Source organism: Taudactylus pleione, unplaced genomic scaffold (genome assembly GCF_031769625.1).
Source record: "Taudactylus pleione unplaced genomic scaffold, aTauple2 ptg000061l, whole genome shotgun sequence".
NCBI classification, from domain to species: Eukaryota; Metazoa; Chordata; class Amphibia; order Anura; family Myobatrachidae; genus Taudactylus; species Taudactylus pleione.
In genome coordinates, this window is record NW_028284463.1 from 13,026,264 (window position 1) to 13,053,459 (window position 27,196).

The window sequence follows — 27,196 nt, forward strand, 5'->3', positions numbered from 1 at the left end:
GGTTTGATACATGAGCATTATCATTATATTTTTTCAACAACATTTTCGCCCCTTTTCCATAGGGTGCTATGAACACACCTATATGGTATTGAATTGTATCAAGTGATGAGACCGGAATTCAGGGTTTTGAATAGCAATAGATCCCTGGAAAACATGTCCTGTCGCTATACCATTGGATAAAATTTGAAATCTTGATTTAGTTTTTTCATGACTAATTATATGAAATTATAGCCATTTCCATCAAGGTTTCTCGATTGGATATATGTTGTTTTGTTTTGTGTTGTTTGTTATATACGAATATTTGGGAATTATTTTAACAACTAGAATAAAAGTTACATGTTAATCTGTATATAAAACATAAAAGAGTGCCCCACAAAGAGAGCCTACTTTTTCTTCTTTTTCTGTGACATAGCTGTATTTTGCCTCTGGGGAGCACCACCAATAAGAGCGATTTAGAAATCCAAAATATTTTTTTTGGACGTCATCTGTGAAAATATTGGTAATCAATATATAAACATATGAGAATATTATATTTCTGTGCGGAGATCAATTTCTTTTTTTTCTACTGTATATTAGGAGTGGCCAGACTGAAGCCACTCCTTAGTAACAAGCACATGGCAGCCCACCTGGAGTTTGCCAAAATGCAGCTGAAGGACTCTCAGACCATGAGAAACAAAATCCTCTGGTCTGATGGGACAAGGATTGAACTCTTTGGTGTGAATGCCAGGCGTTATGTTTGGAGGAAACCAGGCACTGCTCATCACCAGGCCAATACCATCCCTACAGTGAAGCATGGTGGTGGCAGCATCATGCTGTGGGGATGTTTTTCAGCGGCAGGAACTGGGAGACTAGTCAGGATAGAGGGAAAAGATGAATACAGCAATGTACAGAGACATCCTGGATGAAAACCTGCTCCAGAGCGCTCTTGACCTCAGACTCGGGCGACGGTTCATCTTTCAGCAGGACAACGACCCTAAGCACACAGCCAAGATATCAAAGGAGTGGCTTCAGGACAACTCTGTGAATGTCCTTGAGTGGCCCAGCCAGAGCCCAGACTTGAATCCGATTGAACATCTCTGGAGAGATGTGAAAATGGCTGTGCATCGACGCTTCCCATCCAACCTGATGGAGCTTGAGAGGTGCTGCAAAGAGGAATGGGCGAAACTGCCCAAAGATAGGTGTGCCAAGCTTGTGGCATCATATTCAAAAGTACTTGAGGCTGTAATTGCTGCCAAAGGTGCAACAACAAAAAAATTGAGCAAAGGCTGTGAATGCTTATGTACATGTGATTTCTCAGTTTTTTTTAATTCAATTTGCAAAAATCTCCAAAAAACTTTTTACACGTTGTCATTATGGGGTATTGTGTGTAGAATTCTGAGGACATAAGTGAATTTATTCCATTTTGAAATAAGGCTGTCACATAACAAAATGTGGAAAAAGTGAAGCGCTGTGAATACTTTCCGGATGCACTGTAAAATGTATTAATACACAGGTTCTCAAACTCGGTCCTCTACCCCAAACAGTGCATGTTTTCCAGGTCTCTTGTCACAAGCTGCCGCACTGTGTATGCAGGGCGAGGCGAACGTCGGGGCGAGTGTTCGCTGAAACTCCTCCTACCTCTTGTCCATCATGCCGGGATTGATCTGGATTGGCTCCAGCGGCAATTTCCTGCTGATGCGAACGCTGCTCTGATGCCGGTGATAGCGTTTCACGTGTTTCCGGTTGTGGTCAGTCTCCTGTTTCCAGTCGAGTTCCAGTTATCCGGTCAGCCTTATTTCTTGCCTCCCGTTTGTACCATCGAGGCGGCACTGTCCGCATAACACCTGCCACTTGTGTCATCTAGGCAGCACGGTGCGCATTCCAGCTCCCAGCCGCTTGTGTCATCTCGGTGGCACAGAGTGCACTCGCAGTCCTGAGTGCGCAAACCAGCATCGGTGTCAACCAGGCGACATAGGCCGCAACCAGCCAAGGTTTTCAGCCCTCAAGGCTGCTACAGGGCCCAAAGGCCGCATCTTGCCCATAGGCCGCAACCAGCAAGGGTTTTCAGCCCTCAAGGCTGCTACAGGGCCCAAAGGCCGCATCTTGCTCACGGCCCACAGTCAGCTTAGGTCGTCTGCCCCCAAGTCTGTACAGCATTACCTTCCTTGACTAAACCTCCGATTCCTAACATTCTCCTCACAGAATCACAGGTGAAATAATTAGCTCCACCAGTGGATCTTTTAAAATATGTCAGTGAGTAATGAATACACCTGTGCACCTGCTGTGTGACCTGGAAAATGTGACCTGTGTTGGGTCCTGAGGACAGAGTTTGAGATCTACTGGATAAGTAGGATCAAAAGGGTGTTTAAACAGAATATACCAGTCATCTCCTAGCCCCAAACCTTCATGTTACAATAGGAAGGGGTCAGTAAACCCATGGGCTTCACTTCTACAATATATGGTTCTGCGCTGGATTTTTTTATACACATACACACACAAATATTAATGGTACCATATTAATATAAATATATTTTCTCCCTCTCCTCTCCCATTATTTAGGCAAGTCTCACGGGATTTGCATAAATCACAGGAGACCGAGAGAAAGGGGGAGAAGATACTAGAACAGGACCAGACATTGCTATATACAATCACATACAGCTGATTAAATGGTATTCTAAAGACAGGACAGCTGCACAGAAACACAGGCGCAAAGATTATTTAAAGGGGCTTCTGCAATTGTCCATATGTCAACGAAGTAGATTTTTTGGAACATTTTCTGTCTAGAAGGACATGATACGACTCTGAGTCCCTGTATAAGTGATATTTATATCAGTAACACACGCCATAAGTCCTGCCATCACGCACGCACTGTCCTCATAGCTCACACAATGTGCAAGTCAGTCATAGACTAGGCCCAGTACAGTGTAATTCCCCTCTAAAAAATACAACTTTTAGTGACAATTTTATTTTTCTTCATTTGTTATACATAGTGTCTAATACAGATAGTAAGAATGTATGAAAACTGCAATACACAAAGCGCTATAACAGCTTAGTGTGATTATGAAGGACAGCGCAATGGCCGCCTGTGTGACTTCCAGAAACCCTGAGTAGGAGTGTCGCAGATGTTTCTGGAAGGATCAGCGACGCTGTCACACAGGTAAACCACAGTACGTCGCGCCATACAGAGGACTTAGGCCTAAAGAGAGTGTAAAGGAATGTGCCCCATTTTAGCCAATGGGTGTACTCATTAGCACCAGAATATCACTCAACTAAGGGTCTCGTATAGATTTGGGAGTAAATTTAAGGGTGCAAATTAGCCCCCTGGACAGACCATGTTGTAATGCAAGAAGTGCAAAGCGTAAATACTGGCATGTAGCCTGGAAATACTGGACAGCTTTATTCTCACAATGGGACATATTTATTATCAGGTTTTAAACCTGATAATTGTAATCTCTTATTGCCACTATTCACGGCAATAAATTAGGTTTCACACAAATGTATTAGAAATCACATCCAGGGACAGTGGCTCCGAAAGGAGACTCCCTGTGATTTGTTAGAAGTGATCGCTTCTCTATCGGGACTCAGCGATACTGCCGTAGGTTACAGCGGCCTGAAGATGGCGTTGGCTGCTGGGGCCAAGCTTGGTAAATCCGACAGCCTGGCAGAAACCTATGGGGACTGCTTCTGTTGTCGGAAATGGAGAGAACGCAACATATATTGGAGATGTTGCGTATGGATGATACTTAATATTTGCAGGTACCCCCAGAAAACATACCGGGTAACCCGCAAATAATGTGTGCTAAATCGGCCCCACTGCGACATACAGTTGGTCTAGGACTCGTCTCCTTACCATCTCTAAATCACTCTACACATTTTACATTTGCTTTACATGGCAGCCCCCACTATGTGGAAGTCACTTTTATTGCTTTGAATTATATTGATGGCTTTACGACTATGTCACAGTTACAGCACCTCATCTTCTATCAAACTCCCACTTACTCAAGTAACCCCTTCTTGTTGCAGAACGTAAAGGGGGTTTGATAAAGAGAAATGAGGGGCGCGGCCCCTGGCATCACTGGTGTAATCAGCACTCTGGCGACATCTTGTGGCCAATATAAGACCATGCACCAAAGAATCATTAGCAAATAGTCTGTAAGGCACAATGACGGAGGAGTGGCCAGGGCAATGAACCCAGGTAAGTCATCACATTGCCGCATCCTAGGACACAGCCAAGGAATTCCATACACCCTGTCCTGCGATGTAGGTCGATTTCACGTTCAGATTGTCATCCAGCAGCACAAAATCTGGAAATGAGGGAGAGTAAGATTGAAAGAAAAAAAACAAACAAAACAAAAACACTTTTTGGACTCAAAACTAAAATTTGCCTATGGATTAAATGTAATTTTCTGCAATAGAGGTTCTTGTCTGTCTCCTTTAGTCTGCTTGCCATGCCTACATGTGGGTTAGTGGCATCTGCTGGCTCAGTGAGGCATCGGAAACATTAACACGCTCACCCATCCTGGAATCCTCAGGTCAGTCACCAGGGGAAGCCAGGAATTTATATTACATAAAGCCCATCTTGTTCATTTTTCTGTGGTTCACTTACATTTCTGTACAATTATGTGCTAGTAAGCAATATGGAATCATCATACCAAGTAACTTCTTATGCTCAGTCTTATGGTGGGTACACACTACACGATATGCTCCCTGAGCGATATCATGTAGTGTTGTCCCCGGCAGGCTGTGTTCAATGTCGTTCATGACATTGAGCACAGCCGCTGAACGATATCATTAACGATATCGTTCAGCGCCGGGCTCTCTCCCCCATTCCCTGACATGCAGCAACCTGACGAGATCGTCAGGTTGGCCTGCATGTCAGCCCGATGACGAACGACCCGCGGGAACGCGCGTCGTTATCGTTCATCTTTTTGGGGTCAAAAATGGACGATAAAGTGGACGACTGAACGATATCGTTAAGTCGTCTACTTTATCGCCCAGTGTGTACGCACCATTACACATTTAAGGCAATTCAAATTGGAGCGAAAAGTCAGTTTCAGCTATACTTTTTCACCGATGACATTTTATCCCCGTATTCAGTTTGTCCGACTTTTCGCTGGTGCGAAAAGTTTGTGCCTTGTAACCAGCGAAAAAGTTTTGCCTATGAATACCCAGTGGAAAAAAGTGCAGGACCGGGGTTTTGGGGTGCAAAATTGCGGCACTTTGACAAAATGGGCGAGAAAAAAAAATAAAAATTGGGGTACAAAATAAAAAACTTTGGGGGGGGGGGGGGTCTGGAAGTATGGGGGTGTTTTTTTTGTTTTTTTTTATTACAGGTGCTTGCTGAAGGTGCATTTTTGACGATATTTAATGCTCGACTGTACCAACTTTAAAATATGCTTGCAACCATTTTCATGTACCCCAAATTTGATGGAACTACTTATTTCCCCCCAAAAAAATTGCTAACGGCTATTCTTCACCACTGTCACCAAATAGCGCCTATTGAGACCATTCAAAGACCCCAAATAACTTCAGCAGGGCTAATTGGGGGTACCCATAGTGAACCCCCATGTCAGAGCATCTTTTGGTGGGGTGTCAGGCTGATTTCCCCAAAACTGAGAACTTTTCGCCGATCTCGATGGGTCCCGTTTTCGCACATTTGCAATTGAATACGGGGATACGCGGGGACGTGTGCGATACTTTTTCGCTGGCAAAACCTCAGATGACGGACTTTTCGCTCCAAATTGAATACGGGCATTAGGCTTCTAGTCCCTTAAATGCCAAGTTTGCCGTCACAGATGTCATCAGTGTCATTTCACGTCAATGCTCTACCTGCATCTGCCCCGAAATCCAGAGTTCCCTTGCGGTGCTGTAGGCCCAGGACTTGTGCTGGATGAAGAGACGCCGCTTCTAGAGCCTCTTCCACCGTGCAACCTGCCAGGAGACACCGGAGGACGCTGTATTACTACTGTGCACAGACTCCTAGACATATAGAGCAAGGCTTCACAAATTCAGTCCTCGGGACACACTGCTGGCCGCACATGTTTTCCAAACACCCTTGCTGGCGCACACGTGTATTCTTTATTGACGGACACATTTTTAAAGATCCACAGGTTGTGCTAATTACTTCCCTTGTAATTCTGTGAGGAGACCTGGAAAACCTGCACTGCTAGAGTGTCCCAAGGACTGGATTTGAGAAGCACTGCTATAGAGAGGAACTCCCTCACTCACGGACAAACTAAAGCTGGCCACACATGGGAACTCATTTGTCCCAATTTCAGGCACAGTACTTATTTTGTATTAACAGTTACTTCTATAGCGCCAGCATATTCCATTGTGCTGTACAATCGGGAACAAAATCTGTGTAAAAGTGGCCATTGCGTCCGTCTTTGATTCAAGCCCTCTGCTAATACTCTGCGCTCCTATGTGCTTGTCTGATGTAACTATTAAAAGATGATGGTGGAAAATATGATAGTTATAAGACCTTACCAAGTTCCCTGCGGTGCTTGCAGAGCTCACCATTTAGTAGAGGTGCCACTGTTTGACTTCTATTCCCCAGTCTATCCATAGCTCTCCTATCAGTCTTATGTTTGTGTAACTGAACTTTCACATTAAAAGAGCTTTAATATATGGTCTGATAAATCAATGGACTTGAATGAGAGTTGGTAAATAATACTCTCCAGCATTAGAAGAGCTGAATGAACAAGTTAATATCTTCTAAAAAGCCAATAACACGTAATATACAGTATAAACAACGGGAGCAACAGCAAGTTTATTTCCCCAAATGTATTATGTGGAGAACAGAACTAGTGCAGTGTTACAGGTCAGTATAGCCTTCACCAGGTGCATGCAAGGTCAGGTCAGTGCTGTAGGGGCTACTGGCAGGAGTGTAAAGCTGGGTACACACTAGACAATGTGTGTACCCAGCGACAGCATGGTATACGGGGCGATCCGTGCAGATATGTTGTTCTCCCGCCGTATCCAGAACAATGGCGTCAGCCGCCAGATCTCCAGATTGGCCTGCAATGCAGGCCGGTCTGAAGATCCGACGAGAAATGTGCGGGAGCGCGCAATAGTGCGTACACAATGGACGATTTGATATTCCGATTCGCCTCAAAACGACAAAATCGTCCAATGTATCGTCTAGTGCGTACCCAGTTTAAGAAAGCTGCTGTAATTGGATGCTGGTGACAGGTATGACTGGCCCTCATTGTATCAGCTAGGTCCATGTAAAGTCTACCAATGATCCTCACTAAGGGGCCCATTTATCAACAATCGCATTGCGATCTGGGCTTGTTACTGGCCCAGATCATCGCATTGCAAGATGCGGTCTTAGCACCGGTGTGTATATATGTGTGTATGTATACCCCTGCAGGAACAGGAGGGTCCAAAAGGAGCCCATCCCCGTCAGGTGCTCGGAGTGAAGGGACAGTCTCCTTACTCCTGCGCGGCGGCCATTGCCTCCTCCTGAACCCTCTCACTGTTAGTGTTGCAATATGTAGCTCTCGGGCTATGGCAGCAGCACAGCGCCGTCCTCAGACGGATTCGCATTCCGGAACTCGGTAAATCGGATAGCATCACATCTCCCATAGAAACCTATAGGGGTTACAGTGCTGGAGGAAATGGAGGGACAACAAATATCGGAGACATGCCGTGGTTCCTCCATAGTACATCCGGGGATACTAAATATTTGCGGATAGCTCCCGAAAATGGGTGTTTTTCGGGGCAACCCCAGCAAATAGTGAATGCTAAATGGGCCCCTTATAGAGTAAGGTACCTTCATACCCAACGTGTAAAGATGAGAGTGACGGGATGGCGACCGAGGGGACGGGACGGGATGGCGGCTATCTGGTAAGTGAAGGTCAGGAGGGCTGAATGATATTAGATGAGTACAGTAATCACCAATATGCCCAATGTGTCTAATCATCTCAGCTGTCAATGCACAATATCATGTATGCCCAGCAGTGTGACCAATATACGGAGCAGTGTCTGTACAGAGAATCACAATGGTGCACAGACGCTGACCAGGGTGTTTATACCGCAATACAAAAACCCTTTATAGACACCCGGGCACTGGCATGATTGGCAGCTTCTCTAGGAGGCTACAACACCTGCGTGAATTGGGGTAAGCGCAGTTCTATACTACTGTACATAACAAGCCGCTAATAGGTAACATATCACAGGAGGTCACAGTGTAATATTGTATCTGTAACTCACCTGTGGCTTCATGGAAGTGCTTTACACACATAGACATGGTAGCGATGCTGCCCGCCAGCGTATGGGTACCTGGCATGGGGGAAGGGAACACAGCTTACTAGGCAGCATTCACAGACACTTATTGTACAGACAGGATTATTATTGCTGGAGACGGTTCTTATGAAAAGATCTATATAACAGCATTTGTACCTTAATTACCAGAATATCTATCTATCTACACAAAATACAATGCTCCTCCTGTGTGAGGTATGGAGACCCCCCAGGAACAGAACAAAACAGAGGAGGCACTCCCTTTTGAAGTAGAAAAAAAATGTATACTTATAACATCTTGAAGTTCAGTACAGAGGCATGTCAACGTTTCAAGGTCCGTGGACCTTTTCGTCAGGACTGTGGACCTTGAAACGTTGACATGCCTCTGTACTGAACTTCAAGATGTTATAAGTATACATTTTTTTTCTACTTCAAAAGGGAGTGCCTCCTCTGTTTTGTTCTGTTCCTGGGGGGTCTCCATACCTCACACAGGAGGAGCATTGTATTTTGTATTGACTATTTAGGAAGGCACCCTGTCCTTTGCATTTTTCGCCTGAGTGCCGAACTTTTGTACCATATATATATATATATATATACACACACACACATACATATATATATATATATATATATATATATATATATATATACACACACATACATATATATATATATATATATATATATATATATATACACACACACACACACATACATACATACATACATACATACATATATATATATATATACACACATACATATATATACACATATAACATTTTTATCGTAATGCCGGCTGTTGGGATGCCTATGGTCAAACCTCCCTTCTTGTAGCCTAAGCCTAACCCTTCCCGCCCCGCACCTTAATCCTCCCAGTTAGTGCCTAAACCCAAAGTCTCCCCCCTTCACGCCTAAACCATTACCTTCCCCCCTAGGGGTGCCTAACCCTAACCCCGCTATGCTACCTAAACCGAACCCTTCAGCCGTCCTTCTGGATTCCAGCGTCGGGATTAAGATATAGGGGTCGGTATTCAGAAGCCCATCTTAAATCCCTTGTCTGACTTCCCAGTCGGGGTTTAAACCGGCGGCATTGCGGCTGCCGGTCTCATAACTACATCCCATATAATAATATATATTAAGTACCCCATATAATATATATTTATTTTTTTACCTTTTTACTCACTCACACACAGGTTAATCTTCTAATGAATGTTAGGTTTTCTTTTTATGGAATAAATGCTCCTCACACAGTAATTCTCCGGAGTATATACACAAATACGTGCACTTTGCTCAATGATTCAGTTATGTTATTAGTTATAATTGGTTCTGATCACATGACTGGGCAGTGCCAGAGCTGCCCGCACGCATCAAGTTGCCAAACGTTGGTTCCAACCCACTGATCGCGTAGGCGGGAAATGATCACAAGGTTCAATTCAAGTCTCGTATAGATCAGGGCAGATGTAGACATCTGGCAACAGGAATCACTGTATACATACTGTATGCTCTAATGTATATCGCAGCATACGAGCCAAACGTAACATGAAGCGAGTAAACAAAACCAAGCACTAAAGAAGAAAATAAATCACACGCCAGGAAACCGCTGAATACTGCCAGGAACAGATCAATATTCTATTTATACCTATAGAATGGATCAGCTTTAACACAAAAAATAACATTTGAGTGAATAAATCTGAACTTTTTTCCTCACAGCAATAGTGTAAATGTTCTTTGTGACAATATATATGTATATTTTTTTGTACGGTTAGTAAATACCAGTGCACTTGGTAAGGTCTAATAATGTTATCTTTAAGATTCTCTTCACCATCTGAGGAGGTTCCTGTCGGACCTCTCAGCTCACCATATTTTGCGATGGGCCGTTAGGTACAAGTGCCAGCTCACGTGGCTCTCCTGCAACAAAGGCTTGGGCATCACTCCCCTTGTCCCTGCTGGGGTGCTATAACTAAGGAGGCGGTCGTCCTGTGCACTATGGCAAACAACACTTTGCCTTCAGCAGATAAAGTATCACAATACATGAGGTAACTGGGGCTGCTCGGGCTATTACAGAGCACCATGAGGTGATGTAATATGATAGGATGAGAATTTCATGACACATGAACATGGAGCTCAGAGTCGCTGTATACAAGACACAAAAAGGTACCCAATACAGGGGTAAGCAACCTATGGAACTATACATCCCAGCATGCTCTGCCACAGTTTTGCTGTTAGGGCATGCTAAAACTCTTGCAAGGCATGCTGGTATGTGTAGTGCCACAGGTTTCCTACCCCTACTATAATATACAACAGCTACTCATATACAAACTGGCACATTGCACTACTTACCAGCCACATATGCATTTAACCCATCAATGAGTATTTCCTGCTGACCGAGAGGGTGTCTCCCAGGCCCAAGGCCCATGGCTGTAATGGCATCCGTCACTAGGACCAGGCCTGGAACACACAGCAACAAGGTATACTGTGATAGGGATCTGGTTATGGGTGGGAATGTGCCCCACACAGTAAGAGAATAGAGGAGTTGGCAAAATACACATACACTCACTCACTCACAGGACATGATTGGGATTTAAGATTCTTTAATTAGAATTTGGAGCTCCGCACATATTACATTAACAAAATTACCACCATCTTTCCAGCCAATGCCACCCCCAAGTTCTTTAGCGGTGACTGGGGAAGATATACTAGCTGATCATGTCTGTGTGTATGTGACCTGTGTGTATATAGTCTACAAGCTACGCTGTATAATATAGAATATGAAAGGAAGGACCTTGCCATCTTTTGATCAACGTTTCTTGGGGTAATGCTAAGCCCCCCGGGAACGCCCTCCCCTTAATATGGCAGCGACTCACCATTGGGGTGTGCGCGATGGGCTATCCGAAGAGCGGCAGGATTGGTGTGGATGCCGTCTGCAATCATCCCATAATAAACCGTCCTGCCGGCTGGGACACGATCACTCGTCAGTAACCCCACAATGCCAGGATCGCGGTGGTGGAACTGTAACGGACGGTTCAGGGTTCATGGTTAGTGCATTATCAGACACGGGGGTCAATGTACCAAGCCTAGGAGAGATAAAGTGGACGGAGATAAAGTACCAACCAATCAGCTCCTGTCACTTTACAGACTGTTTAAAAAATTAGTTAGGAGCCAATTGGTTGGTACTTTAGCTCTCTCTAAAGCTTAGTACATAGACCCCCACAGTCAGTCATACGGTATAGAAGTCTAGGTGACAGCAGCAGAACGTACAGACAAAGTGCCCTAATGGCCACACTGAAGGCGATAGGCTGCTAAGACTCACGTACCGGCAGCATGGCGTTGAAAAGGTGCGTAATAAACGAGGCCCCGCAGCTTACAGCGTCTTCAGCCTGGGACAGATTGGCCACGGAGTGCCCTGAGGACATACAGATAACGTTATCTGTAAGACGTTAATAAAACTGAAAAAAAATAATACATGGTCATTATGACTCAATATCACATTACTTTCTCTATGGGCTATAGAATAGCATAGGCCCATACCTAGGGAGACACATATGCCACGCTGTACCAGCTCCGTGATCACCTCCTGGCTACGTCCCATTTCAGGGGCCAGTGTGATAATGCTGACTCCGTCCAACGACCCATAGGTGTCCAGGAGCTCGGAGAAACCCTTCTCACTGAAGGAGCGCAGACAATGACCGGGGTGGGCTCCCTTCTTCTCAGAGCTGATGTATGGACCCTCCAGGTGGACACCTGCAGCCAGAAGAATCACAGGACAAAAAACAGTGCGGTGACCAGACGCATCTAGAAAGAGATGTCAGGTATTCTGTGTACGGGAACATCTAACGCTGCCCTGAGCAAGTCATAGGCCTCATCTAAGTGAGAAGCTGAGGAGACCTCCTACGTATAGGAAAAGACCAGTTTCTCCTGTAAGCAGAAGCTGAGGGAACCTCCACCATCTGTGGATGATGAGAGTTGTCGGGCGTGATGTATATAGAAGAAGTGGAGAGGGTGTAATCGTTTTGTATGACGGAACTTAATTACCCAACACTCCGGCTCCGTGCGGCCCGCCATCCGTCACAGATATCTGAGGCAGCACCTGTCAAAGAAACAAAGCATTTGGTCTACACATTTCTGTCCATTTCCCAGCTCTGCCATTTACACTTATTGTCCTGGAGAATGTTATATAGTACACGGTTCTATAATGACTCTCTCATCCCATGCAACAAACGTGACGCATGTTATTTATAAATGACCCTCTCATCCCATGCTATAAACATGACCAATGTTATTTATAAATGACTCTCATCCCATGCAATAAATGTGACACATTATTTATGACTCTCTTATCCATGCAATAAACATGACATGTTATTTATTAATAACCCTCTCATTCCATGCTATAAACATGACGCATGTGATTTATAAAATTAATCTCTCATCCCATGCAATGAACAAGAGATATTTAGATTATATATGAAGAGATTTTTTGTTGTTATTTTTTAAATAAAAGATGACCACATACGGAGTGTGTACTATATTTATATACTGTATTTATATTGCTGTGAGGAACAAGAATTATGTTTTGCTGCTCTCCACCAACCTTACTGAAGGCATATAATGAGTCCTATAAAGGTCCCTGGACACGTGTATGGTCCAGGCCAGGAGTGCACATACATCCGGGCTTACATATATGTGCTGCACAACATTTATTGTGTGTCTGTTTGCGTAGAGTCTGTGTGAACGCAAGAACGGGAAGACAGTGTGAAGCGCGTTATATAAGGACTTTCCCAGTTCCGGGAATTGGACGTTACAGAAACTCTGTTAGGCGATCTCACATGGAGACCCCCCCCCCCCCCCTCGCACCCGATGGAGCTATTAAATTGTTGCTTCTGCCGGGCACGATAAGCTGCCGGCGCCGGCATTTCAGCGCACACCCTCTGGGGGTGGCGAGCTGAAATTCGCAAAGAGTTACCCGATCGCGCCCAGCACTTTGGACTGGTTTAGCTGTTTTACGCGGCTAAACCCGACCTCTATGGGCGCGATCAGCGCGATAATTGGCATCAATTGAATAGCGCCCCGCAATCTCCAGTCACTTTAGACGGAAGATAGGGCGCGGTAAAACAATTGAATTCCGCCCTATGTATGTTTATTACACACTTATTTATTTACACAAAGGAATATGTCAGAACATAATGTAAGCGAAGTGAATAATAGGGAGAGAAGGACAGATGGACAAATCAGCTGCCCGCACCCCAGTTCCTGGCACGTGCTCCAGTATCAAAGGTCAAAATGCCATAAAGTCATTATGAAAGGCATCAATAAAGCTGCACAAAAGCTAGTTATGGACAACTGCTAGGAGCTACACTGTCCCAATCACCCAGGGTCATCTGTACAGCGAGTAGCAGGAAGCAGGGAGACCATTGTCTGTCTGCAAAAGTCTACATTAGTGGTGTGTACCCCAGTGATAGATCTAACAGAGGTCCAGGTGACATTATTTAGCGGTCACATTAATGTCAGGGCAATGTTGTCTTACAGGAACACCTGGGTAACAATCACAAGCTCCGGAATTCTAAGTAACCACATGCCACCCATGGCTGCCATCCATGAGTTTTGTGGGAAGACCACACACCCCGAGCTAGGGTGGCAGTGGCCGAAGTGCATGAAAAATACAATTTAAAAAAGGTGCAATATCATATATAAGATTTTTTTTTTTTTTTAAGAATATGAAGCTGATATATCCAGGATATTTCTTGGGCTGAGCCAGTCAGTTGGGAAGCCCCTTGGTGGCCATGTGATGGCAGAAGACGAAGGGGGACAGGTTTTAGGTATTGGCATTCCAAAGACGCTTTTCTCACGCAGGTCATGTGACTGTGGCTTCCATGGCGATCACATGACACTTCACAAACAGCTAAACATTATTAGCAGCTTGAGTCAAACCAGAAGGAAAAATTAACAAATTAATGTTTCTTCTTTAGGGGCCTATCCACTAGACGACCTGAAAGACTGACCATCTAGGTTCAGACCTTCAGGTCGCCGCGGTGCCCGCACTGAACGGCGTTCACTGATCATTCAGCACAGGAGCCCGACTTCCTATCTCTGAACATGCCAACCATGACGAGCGTCGTCAAGTTGACCAGAGGGACTTTAGCTAATAAATCATCCCTCATTTTAAAGAGAATTGCAGCTGTAGCATTACTGCTATAGTAGGATAAGTATTTTCTCTTTATTTTATACAGATGGTATGTTACGAGGTTGGAGCCGTGGATCTCTATGGCAAAGGGAGGAGGCTACGGGAAACACAACTATCCTGGGGAGGTGAAACAGGCAATTCCTGATTGTTCCACTAGTGGTCCAGTGTATACATTTATAAACAGGATTTATAGACCCGACTAGGCTAGAGGAATACCTAATACACTCAGGGCCTGATTCAGACCCGGACGCTATGCTGCGCTCACATTGAGCGATTTTTCGCAATCTGCGCATGTATATGAGCCGCAATGCGCGTGCGCAAACCAGTCATTGCGATGGGAAAGTGCTCGCCCATAGCCCACAGTCGGGCCGCTATTTTGAGTGACAGATAGCGCCGTTTGTGGGTGGTAACAGGGGAAGGTGCTTGTAAACAGGGGTGTGGATGTGCGAACGCAGGCGTGCCCGACCGTCAGAACGGCGTTTAATGGGTGTGCATAATTAGCAAAGTAGCGTCATTACACACGTGACTGGGTTGTATTTTAGCCTGAACTGCTGGCAATGTTGTGGTGGGAAAAGGCTACCACAAGCGCTGCGAGCAGCTCCGATGGCTCTCAATGTTCCCGATTCATCCTACAACTGCCGGAGATGACGTGTGTCGCGAGTGGCAAAGGGGCGTCTTTATACAGGTGCCAGCGCATAGTGCGGCCGCTCGCTATTACTTAGTGGGCGGCTTTACGCGACGCAGTGTGAGCGCATGATTTAAGTAGCCGGACCCTTTTAGCCAGCGAGCGGACGGGTCTGAATCAAGCCCACAGTTTATAGCACCAATACAGTGACAATGTCAAACACACACACAAAAAAAATAAAAGGAAAAGCAAAATTACAATAAAACAAACATAAAAATAAAAAAATAAAAATATTCCTCTTTGTGAATCGCATTGTACGCAGCATATCACTACTATTATGTAAACATTTAGTCACTGTAAATAAGTCAATTTTCGCACCTTGTGGTAGACAGAGGCCGGGGAGGTCACCAGGGTTGGGCAGAAAGAGGTCACTCCATGAGACAGGATGTTCCCAGCGACCAGAGAAAGCCCAGGTCTCACATCATCTGTTTCCTGTGAAAAGTCCACACCAAACCCTCCTGATGTAAGAAAGGCAGGAAAAGGACCACATTAACCTGTGGGTGAAGGTGTGTGCCCGTTACCCACATTCATAACCGAGAGCAGACCCACCACCGACAGAGTGATAATGTTCTGCTCCTGTTTTCCCCAATTGTATCCCAGCAGGAATAATCTGACCTCAAGAAAACAGGAGCAAAACATTATGGCTCTGCTGAACCAGCTCAGGCTGGACATGTTGATAAGCAGATGGAAACCTCTTCTGGACTAGACACTCTTACCATTGATCTGGGTGTCAATGAATCCTGGTGCAATGATTCTCCCCTCACAGTCCACCTGGACGTCAGCCGCCCCCTTCTCATCAAAGAAAAGCTTCTCGGGGTCTAGAATCTTCCCCTGTCGCACCCACAGATCCTCCCTATTAGGAGTGAGAGACAGAGCAGTTACTACATACCCCTGACTGAGCTGTACTACTTCATGTGGGCCCGCACACCCAAAGGCCAAATGTTAAAAACATCCAAAAGAGGATTTTCCAGTTAAAAAGTATTTTTTAATACATATAGCAAATTATGATTGGTTTCTAGTGCCCTCTAAGGTGTGTAGATATATATATATATATATATACACACACCCTCCAACATGACTCGTTCCATTAGGTACAAAATACTCTGCTCCTGGAATTCCTTCTCAATGTATGATTGCAGTCACCTGTGGGGAAACACCTGTCTCATCAGTTAACTAGTTCAACACAGGTGATTGCAATCATACATTAGGTGGAAAGTCCAGGAGCAGAGAGTTTTGCACCTAATGGAACGGGTCATGTTGGAGGGTAGAGATTTTATATATATATATATATATATATATATATATATATATAGATAGATAGATAGATAGGACATAAATAAATAGGTTTATATAAACCACACCACACAGACTGCAGGAGGCACACTCACCACTGCAGCTTATGGTCCCTGAGGATCCTGCAGTTCCTGAACTGGGTGATGGGGGCATCAGACACTGACTTGTTGGAGGGCATCTCCTAATAATGGGCCAATAACCAGGACTGTAGCTTTCACCTGACCATCACACCTGCTCCATAGTCCTCACTCATTGCTCCCGTTCATTCCTGTAGTACTACTATTCTGTTCTCTCCACAAAAGAACATAGGAGTCACATGATGAGCTCAGATCAGGTGACAGGATATCCCCCAGCTACTGGTCACGTGACATGGAGGACTGAGACAGCCATTTTTAAAAGGCCAGTCACCGCAGCCATCTTGAGAAGGTCATTGCCACAAAAAACAATAATAATATATATTTATATCATTTTTTTTGCAGTAGATGTGTTATAAGTTCAGTCATTTTATGCTGTTCCTGTATCTGTAGGTTTACTGCTTACTGGACCATATGCTTCTCTGGTTCAGACTCAGTCGGTTTACATGCAGCATCATTTATGCAATTGACCATCATTGACGCAATGGAGGGTGATTATACAATATTTTCTAGCTGCCTGCATTAAATTGTTGCACTATAATATAATGAAAAGTTTAGATCAGGAGACTGGAAGAAATATTAGTGGGTTGTAATTCACAGTGTGGCCACCAGAGGGCAGATGGTGGCCACCTCGGGGCGCACAGCCACAGACATCATAAGCGCTATGTAACCTACAGTTATAGTGCAATTGTTTGGCAACAGAGGCGCAGTTACGTTCTGTTATATACCAGAGCGCCGGCAGCCTATGTTGGTTGGGTGGGATTTCTCTCCTGTCTTCATCAGCTACTCGCTGTCTGTATCTGGTCCCGGTATGCGACCTACATTAGTCTGTCATTCACTAAGGCAGTGGTTCCCAAACTGGGTGCCTTGGGCCACTTGCAGGGGTGTCACGGATTGATTGTTGTCCAGGATCAAATAAAATAATTTATGGTCAATGTAATAGATAAAACCAGTGGTGGTGGCTGCCAATTATAAAATATGTGAACAAATGATGTGCAATAATACAGATTTTTCTTCAGATCTGAACGATAACGATTTAAAAAATCGTTCAATCGTTCATATCTGAAGGAAAATCTGACATAGCTGACATGTCTGAACGATAAACGATGCGCGTTCCCGATGGTCAGATAACGATATCTGACATCTGATGTGTTTGCAGTCAGATTTGGACGATTCCATTCATTTTAATGCAGTCAAAAATCGTTTATAGTTCAAATCGTTGGTCAAATCGTTCATCAAATCATTCAGATCGTTCATCTGACAATTCTGACCATGTGTATGCACCATAAAATGACTGAAATCGTCTAAAACTGACTGCAAACACTTCAGATGTCAGATATCGTTATCTGACCATCGGGAACGCGCATCGTTCATCGTTCAGATATGTCAGATTTTCCTTCAGATATGAACGATTTTTAAAATCGTTATCGTTCAGATCTGAAGAAAAATCTTACCGTGTGTATGCACCATAAATGCTGCCCATCCATTACACGATGCGGGAACGACGGCACGATTACGATGCCGTCGTGTCCTGCGGGGTGAAGTGCATACATTGAACGTTCAGTGTATGCAGATCAATCATCCCCGAACATGGTAACCTGACAGCGGTCGTCAGGTTGACCGTCATGCTCGGGCGATGATTGATGTTAAAAACGACCAGCGGGCGTGCGCATCGCTAGTTGTTTTTAACCTTTTACTGCCCGATTTGCGGGCGATTACCAAGCGATGGAGCGATAACGACCGTCGTTATTGCTCCATTGCTAGGTTTAATCGCCTAGTGGATGGGCAGCATAAGGATCACAGAAGTAGCAGATTTTACCTATAGGTTGCCAGGCTGCAAAGACCCCCCCCTCCCCCAGTAAAATCCTCCACTTCAGTGACTACACTGTGACTGGAGGTGGCTCTCCATTGGAAGCACCACCTCCCAATCCCGCACAGGACAGGCAGCCTCGGGGAGGTGTCTCCTCCCCCTGGTGTTGACAGTCCAGGCTACGATTAACAGATAGCGGCTTCCTCAGGGCTCCGGGCTGCAAACAATGCAGTCCCCAGAAGCTGGTGTTATGCGCGGCGCCACCGACACTCACGCGCATGCAATGGTCCCGGCGCCTACCTGATTCATTGCGTAGGCGCCGGGACCCAGGGCCGCCGACAGCCGCACCGGGCCCAGGTGACAGTGGTGTGGCCTAATCGTGGAAGGCGTAGCCACACCCCCTTAGAAAAAAGGGGGCGCTGTGTGCCTCTCAGCCCAGTGCACAGCCAATGGGGGGCGCGATCAGCGTGATCGCTCCCTCTATAGGCATAGGAGACTGCTCCGACTGCTGCTTTAGCAGCCACCTGCAGTCTCCCAGTGTGGCCCAGCACACAGCAGCGTGTGCTGGCCTGCTGTGACGTAAGAGGGAGGGGAAACGGTGCCGGACCAGGGCCCCCACCGGGCCCCTCCAGTAAGCCCGGGCAATTAGTATCCGCCCCTCCCTCCCTCTCGGCGCCCCTGCAGCGGCGGGTAAGAGGACAGGAGCCGCTGCTGCCTATAAGCACAGTTTACTTAATTTAATAATTTTTTCTGAAGTTCTCAATAAGAACATTTAGACCTAGGGGTGCCGTGAAAGAAGCTGATACTCTAGGGTGCCGTGATTCAAGAAAGTTTGGGAGCCACTGCCCTAAGGTATGTATTACACGTCGCTTATATATAGTGGTACAGATCTAACAAATACCCCTTTTCCACCTAAATTCCAGGTCTGACCCGGAGTTGGAACAAAGGCCCTGATTCAGACCCACTCACGAGCGGCTGTCCGATCGCAAGTGGGTCGATGTTGTGCACTGCGCATGCGCACGACGGCGGGAGCTCCGTCGTGCGCATGCGCCAGACGCGACGAGCGAAGGACTTTCCTTCACTCGTTGTGTCTGATCAAAGGGGGCGTGCTGTCGATGTTGATTGACAGCACGCCCCCTTTGGTGGGCGTGCCTCCCTGACGGGGGCGTTCCCAAGGGAACGCCTACCGTCAGAAGCCGGCCCACTGACATCACTAGTGATGTCAGTGGGAGTGATTTTGGCTCTGATAGAGCCAAAATCACTCCTGGCCTTGCGGTTGAAAACCTCAACCGCAGGCTCCGGCTCGCAGTTTCGATGGTCGCGATGGTCACGACCATCGCGGCCATCAAACTGCACGCTCGTATAGGCTGTGGGTGGTGACCCACAGCTATACGAGCGTCCAGGAGGACGCTCCAGAATTATGGAGGGCGACCCTCATTCAGAGCGTGCGCTCTGCTCAGAGCGTACGGCTCTGAATGAGGGCCAAAGTTCCTATCCAGATCAGACCCGGAATTTTGCCGGCACCGACTTGGGATATTCCCGAGTCGGCGCCGCTCACACCGGAGTCGGCTCTGCATAGACCCGGCTTTTGCGGAGTGAAAGTGGTCGCTTGGAGATGACGTCATCTCCAAGCGCCACTGAAGCCGGACCAATTGGCCGGCTAGGAGCGCACTCCAGTTCATCGTGACCTGGAGTGCGCTGTTCTCACAGCAGGGTTTCACGGGCTGAGCCCGTGTTAAACCCTGCTAGTTACCTGGGTTGGATTGCCGGGTCACTGGACCCAGCGATCCAACCCTCTCCCCTTTCAAAAACCCGGGTTTTAGCTCCGGTGTAAAAGGGGTATTATAGGGGCCTATTTATCATTAATTATTTGCGCCATATTATTCCCCAGAAAGGGGTACCGGCAAATATTTAGTATCCCCCTAAATGTTATATAATAAATATTAAAAAGAAAAAATAAATATATATATATATATATATACACACAGTGCCTTGAAAAGTATTCACACCCATTTGCATTTTTCATGTTTTTGTTGCCTCACAACCTGGAATTATAATGGATTGTGTGAAGGTGTGCATCATTTCATTCACAGAACGTGCCTACAACTGTGACGTTGTGGTTTTTTTATATTTTGAATCAAACAACATTTAGGACAACATAACAGAAAACTTCAGCGTGCATAACTATTCACCCCCCTAAAGTCAGTACTTTGTCGAGCCACCTTTTGGGGCAATTACAGCTGCAAGTCGCTTGCCACATCTTGCCCCTGGGATTTTTGCCCATTCCTCAATGCAATACTGCTCCAGCTCCTTCATGTTGGATGGTTTCCGCTTGTGAACAGCAATCTTCAAGTCTGACCACATATTCTCAATTGGATGGAGATCTGGGCTTTGACTAGGCAATTCCAACACATTTAAATGTTTCCCCTTAAACCACTTGAGTGTTGCTTTAGCAGTATGCTTCGTGTCATTGAAGGTGGAAGCTGGAAGGTGAACCTCCGTCCCATTCTCAAATCACAGCCAGTCTGAAACAGGTTTTGCTCAGGAATATCCCTGTATTTAGCACCATCCATCTTTCCCTCGACTCAAATCAGTTTCCCAGTCCCTGCTGCTGAAAAACATCCCCACAGCATGAAGCTGCCACCACCATGTTTGACTGTGGGGATGGTGTTCTTGGGGTGATGGGATGTGTTGGGTTTGCTCCAGACATAGTGTTTTCCTTGGTGGCCGTAAAGTTAATTTTAGTCTCATCTGACCAGAGCACCTTCCTCCATACATTTGGGGAGTCGCCCACATGCATTTTGGCAAACTCAAATCGTGTCTTCTTATTTTTATCACTAAGTAATGGCTTTTTTCTGGCCACTCTTCCATAAAGCCCAGCTCTGTGGAGTGTACGGCTTATTGTGGTCACATGCACAGATACACCAGTCTCTGCTGTGGAACTCTGCATCTCCTTCAGGGTTACCTTTGGTCTCTGTGCTGCCTCTCTGATTAATGCCCTCCTTGCCCGGTCTGTGAGTTTTGGTGGGCGGCCCTCTCTTGGCAGGTTTGTTGTGGTACCATGTTCTTTCCATTTGATGATGATGGATTTGATGGTGCTCCAGGGGATCATCAAAGATTTGGATATTTTTTTATAATCCAACCCAGAATTGTACTCAACAACTTTGTCCCTGACTTGTTTGGAGAGCTCCTTGGTCTTCATGGTGTGATGCCTCTTGCTTAGTGGTGTTGCAGCCTCTGGGGCCTTTCAGAAAAGGTGCATTTATACTGATAGATCATGTGACACTTACATTTCATACAGGTGGACTTCATTTCACTAATTATGTGACTTCTGAAGGTAATTGGTTGCACCAGAACTTTTGAGGGGCTTCATAGCAAAGGGGGTGACTACATATGCACATGCCAATTTTCAGAATTTTATTTATAAAGATTCTTTTTTATATATATTTTTCTCATTTCACTTCACCAAATTAGACTATTTTGTGCAGATCCATCACATAAAATTCAGATAAAAAAATAAAAATAAATTACAGGTTGTAATATAACAAAAAAGGAAAAAGCCAAGGGGAGTGAATACTTTTGCAAGGCACTGTATACATATATAATTCAAAAAGGTGAGACGTCAGCGCCATTCAATGTAATATTGCCAAAGTGTTCCAAAGGTCAGTTCAATGAAATTTATAACTCCAGTCCAAAGTATATATAGAATAAAAATATAATAATAAAAACACGAACTATTTAACTGACTTAGGCCCTGATTCAGAGCCGGACGCTCTGACCAGAGCACTCGCTCTGAATCAGGGCCCACCTCCATAACTATGGAGCGTCCTCCTGGACGCTCGTATAGCTGTGGGTCACCACCCACAGCCTATACGAGCGTGCAGGATGATGGTCGCGATGGTCTTGACCATCGCGACCATTGCCACTGCGAGCAGAAGCCTGCGGTTGAGTTTTTCAACCGCAAGGCCCGGAGTGATTTTGGCTCTATCAGAGGCTTCAGACAGTAGGCGTTCCCTTGGGAACGCCTCCATCTGACAGGCACGCCCCCGGCACGCCCACCAAAGGGGGCGTGCTGTCAATCAACATCGACAGCACCCCTCCTTTGATCAGACACAACGAGCGAAGGAAAGTCCTTTGCTCGTCGCGTCTCGCGCATGCGCACGACGGAGCTCCCTCCGTCGTGCGCATGTGCAGTGCACACCATCGACCCACTTGCGAGCGGACAGCCGCTCGCGAATGGGTCTGAATGAGGCCCTTAATACCCACACCTCATATGGTGAATGAGATTATGAGCTAAATGTGCAAACCATGCATATAACAGCAGCAAATGTAAAGTGCTTCTGCTAATTCACAGCAAACAAGAAAAGTGCACAGTGCATGTGCAAAAAACTCACAAAGGTATGTAATAATAATACCCAAAAATATATACCAATAAACCATGAAAATTATTTTCATAAAGTGCAATGTGCTCGTACCCAATGGACTACTCAGGCTTGGTTGGGGTATTCACAGAAGTGCTCGCACGGGTTTATGGCATGATGTAAGGTAAAAAAAACCCAAACTTATAGGGTACCAATGAGTAGTAAAGTAAAATATCACATTTAATAAAAATCCAAAAAAACATACATTTAATAATCAGGATAAACGACTTATCTGGTTTAGACCATCGAGAATACAGTAAGGACCACCAGTAACATAAATTCCTCAAAGCATTTCGTCCGAGTTGCCCACTGGCCAGACTTCTTCAGGAGTATCCTTCTTAGATGTATGTTTTTTTGGAACACTTTGGCAATATTACACTGGATGGCGCTGACGTCTCACCTTTTTGAATAATTTATACTGTGGACTTTTTGAGCTGTGGTCCTGTTTGGAGACATTCGTAGCTGCCGGGTGTGTGTAACCTCACATCTAAATACGGATTGTTAGAGGAAAAGAAAATATTGACATTCTTTTTGGATTCTATAATAACAACAGCGCCGCTTATTTACCATCACTGTATATATATATATATATATATATATATATATATATATATATACACAGTCAGGTGCATAAATATTGGGACACTGACAGAATTTTCATATTTTGGCCTCTATTCACCACCACAATGGCTTTGAAATGAAACAAACAAGATGTGCTTTAACTGCAGACTTTCAGATTTAATTTGAGGGTAATTACATCCAAATCAGGTGAACGGTGTAGGAATTACAACGGTTTCTATATGTGCCTCCCACTTTTTAAGGGGCCAAAAGTAATGGGACAAACTAAACAATCCTAAATCTAACTTTCACTTTTTAATACTTTGTTGCAAATCCTTTGCAGGTAATTACAGCCTGAAGTCTGGAACGCATAGACATCACCAGACGCTGGGTTTCATCCCTGGTGATGCTCTGCCAGGCCTCTACTGCAAATGTCTTCAGTTCCTGCTTGTTCTTGGGGCATTTTCCCTTCAGTTTTGTCTTCATCAAGTGAAATGCATGCTCAATCGGATTCAGGTCAGGGGATTGACTTGGCCATTGCATAACATTCCACTTTTTAGCCTTAAAAAACTCTTTGGTTGCTTTTGCAGTATGCTTCGGGTCATTGTCCATCTGCACTGTGAAGCGCCGTCCAATGAGTTCTGAAGCATTTGACTGCATATGAGCATATAATAGTAAGTACGGGTGACCATCTGCTTAGCCATGGGGGAGGAGGGTTAGGTTTAGGGCACCCCAGGGGGACTTAGGGTTAGACACTCCCCAGGGAGGGTTAGGCTAGGGGAAGGGGGGAGGTTAGGCACTAGGGGGGGAGGTTAGGGTTAGGCTAGGGGGGAGGTTAGGCACTAGGGGGGGAGGTTAGGGTTAGGCTAGGGGAAGGGGGGAGGTTAGGGTTAGGCACTAATGGGGGGAGGTTAGGGTTAGGCACTAGGGGGTGGGGTTAGTGTTAGGCAATAATGGGGGGAGGTTATGGTTAGACACTAGGGGGGAGGTTAGGGTTAGGCTAGGGGAAGGGGGGAGGTTAGGCACTAGGGGGGGAGGCTAGGGGAAGGGGGGAGGTTAGGCACTAATGGGGGGAGGTTAGGGTTAGGCACTAGGGGGGAGGTTAGGGTTAGGCACCCCTAGAGGTGGGTTGGGGGGGGAGGGTTAGCTATACTTACCTCCACTGTCGGGATTTGAACCGGCGCAATACAATCCCATTCTGTTAAAAAGAGGCTTTGTGTGAATGAAGTCTTCTTAGTCACGCTGAGTGTATCTATCAATACAAAGTGTGGCAACAAGGGTGCAATGGATTGTTCTACAGCACCAATTACCATGGACGGTCCAAGCACAATGCTGTTAGGCACCACTTCATGCCTGAGTTAGTGGAGAGAAGTTTCTGTAAGCGTAACCTTTGTAGCAAAGGAAGATAATGCTGCTGATGTTAGCGGAGGAACCGACATCACAACTACATGTGTACCGGAAAAAAATGTTAACTGGAATATAGTTGATACGTTTCACTGTGTATCTGTTGCATAACCCCATAGCTTTGGTTACAGGTGGTCTATACGAGGGTGCTTATGTAAAGTGTAGTGACTGGAGACCGCCCTAAGCGAGAGGGGGGGGGGGGGGGTTGGGGAGGTGCGCGCTCCTGCACTGTCTCCTTTTCCTTTGTGCTGTGACACCGATGGGATGATGTCGCAGCGCATGCGCGATCCTGCACGTGTCACTGTGTTGAGTGTCATGGTGCATCCCACAGGACTCCTCAGAGGTGAGACCAATTACCGCTGTATAGTACCTGCATTGCCGCAGATATACTGTAGTCACCACTGTGTATGTTACCGCTGTTATCACTGTTACCAATAAACCTGCAAGCCTGGTTAAGGATCCACTGTGTGGACAAACCTCCATTTCACATTCCGCTGGTACCTATTGTAATCAACCAGGTTCTACACCGTTCGGTCATATTGCTGCTACATCTTCCTTTCTCCCCACCTACCCCATTCTGTGTCACTCCTGTTAAAGACTGTAAGCTCTTTCGAGCAGGGCCCTCTTCCCTCTTGTGCTTCTCCCTACTGTAATTTAATTTATGTTACGCCCCACTAAGGCAACTAACACTTGGCTGCTTATGCGGGTGTAAAGGTCGCTAATATAGCAATGTTTATCCATGTCCTCTATTGTATTGTAAGTCAATGGTTACTTATTTGTCTATGTACTTTGTAAGGCGCTGCGGATCACTTGTGGCGCCATATAAATAAATGATGATAATAATATAATATTGCCCGAAACACTTCAGAATTAATTCTGCTGCTTTTGTCAGCAGTCGCATCATCAATAAATACAAGGGAACCAGTTCCATTGGCAGCCATACATGCCCACGCCATGACACTACCACCACCATGCTTCACTGATGAGGTGGTATGTTTTGGATCATGAGCAGTTCCTTTCCTTCTCCATACTCTTCTCTTCCCATCACTCTGGTACAAGTTGATATTTGCCTCATCTGTCCATAGGATGTTATTCCATAACTGTAATGGCTTTTTTAGATGTTGATTGGCAAACTCTAATCTGGTCTTCCTGTTTTTGTGGCTTACCAATGGTTTACATCTTGTGGTGAACCCTCTATATTCACTCTTGTGAAGTCTTCTCTTGATTGTTGACTTTGACACACATACACCTACCTCCTGGAGAGTGTTCTTGATTTGGCCAACTGTTGTGAAGGGGTTTTTCTTCACCAGGGAAATAATTCTTCTGTCATCCACCACAGTTGTTTTCCGTGGTCTTCTGGTGTTGTTGAGCTCTCCGGTGTGTTCTTTCTTTTTAAGAATGTTCCAAACAGTTGATTTGGCCACACCTAATGCTTTTGCTATCTCTCTGATGGGTTTGTTTTGATTTTTCAGCCTAATGATGGCTTGCTTCACTGATAGTGACAGCTCTAAAGCTGGCCACACACTAGACCAACTTACATCCAACCAGCCAACTTGTTGATTGGTTGGAATGAAACTCTGGTAACATATGGGAGTAACTGATATCAGCAATTTGCTGCTAAATGCCAGAAAACAGATGAATATGGTCGTTCAGACAAGTTTGCTAAATGTGTGATCTAAACAATTTGTTCAAACAACAGTTTTGGTCCATTTTCCAGCATTTGGGAGCAAATTGCTGATTGTCATTTGCTTTCATCCCTTACCAGATTTTCATTCCAACCAATCAACTAGTTGGCTGGTTGGACAGATAATCTTTAGATGTGTGGCCAGCTTTAGGATCTCATAATGAGAGTCGACAGCAACTGATTCCAAATGCAAATGTCACACCTAGAATTAACTCCAGACCTTTTACCTGCTTAATTGATAATGAAATAACGAGGGAATAGCCCACACCTGTCCATGAAATAGCTTTTGAGTTGATAGTCCCATTACTTTTGGCCCCTTAAAAAGTGTGAGGCACATATAGAAACCGTTGTAATTCCTACACCGTTCACCCGATTTGGATGTAATTACCCTCAAATTAAATCTGAAAGTCTGCAGTTAAAGCACATCTTGTTTGTTTCATTTCAAAGCTATTGTGGTGGTGAATAGAGGCCAAAATATGAAAATTCTGTCAATGTCCCAATATTTATGCACCTGACATATATATATATATATATATATATATATATATATATACATACATACACACAGTACATATATGTGTATGTGTGTGTGTATATATATATATATATATATATATATATATATATATATATATATATATATATATATATGAGGGTGAGTTGAGTAAAAAAAATTATTCGCACTTTGGCCACAGCCAGACTGGCAGCAGCGGGTAAGAGGACAGGAGCCGCTGCTGCATATAAGCATATTTTACTTAATTTAATAATTAATTAATTTTCCAATAAAGCAATAGTAGCAA

The 27,196-nt window shown here is 45.1% G+C and overlaps 1 protein-coding gene across 1 annotated transcript; it reads right to left on the reverse strand.

Annotated features, from left to right (window-relative positions):
• Nucleotides 1-2,924: 2,924 nt before the first annotated feature.
• AMDHD2 (amidohydrolase domain containing 2) lies at nt 2,925-16,749 on the reverse strand. Its single transcript, XM_088464755.1, has 11 exons — nt 16,481-16,749; nt 15,809-15,945; nt 15,411-15,550; nt 12,259-12,313; nt 11,755-11,967; nt 11,541-11,629; nt 11,091-11,235; nt 10,567-10,674; nt 8,194-8,262; nt 5,809-5,910; nt 2,925-4,283 (listed from the first exon to the last, which is right to left on the reverse strand). Exons 1-11 carry the CDS (start codon nt 16,561-16,563, stop codon nt 4,198-4,200), a joined length of 1,227 nt encoding a protein of 408 aa, XP_088320881.1. The 5' UTR covers nt 16,564-16,749; the 3' UTR covers nt 2,925-4,197.
• Between the last annotated feature and the right edge of the window lie 10,447 nt (nt 16,750-27,196).

Coding starts and splice junctions, on each gene's coding strand:
- AMDHD2 (XM_088464755.1), bottom strand. CDS start 16,563: ATGCCCTCCAACAAGTCAGTGTCTGATGCCCCCATCACCCAGTTCAGG. Junction 15,946..16,480: donor AGGGACCATAAGCTGCAGTG/GTGAGTGTGCCT, acceptor CACTCCTAATAG/GGAGGATCTGTGGGTGCGAC. Junction 12,314..15,410: donor CGGCCTCTGTCTACCACAAG/GTGCGAAAATTG, acceptor TTTCTTTGACAG/GTGCTGCCTCAGATATCTGT.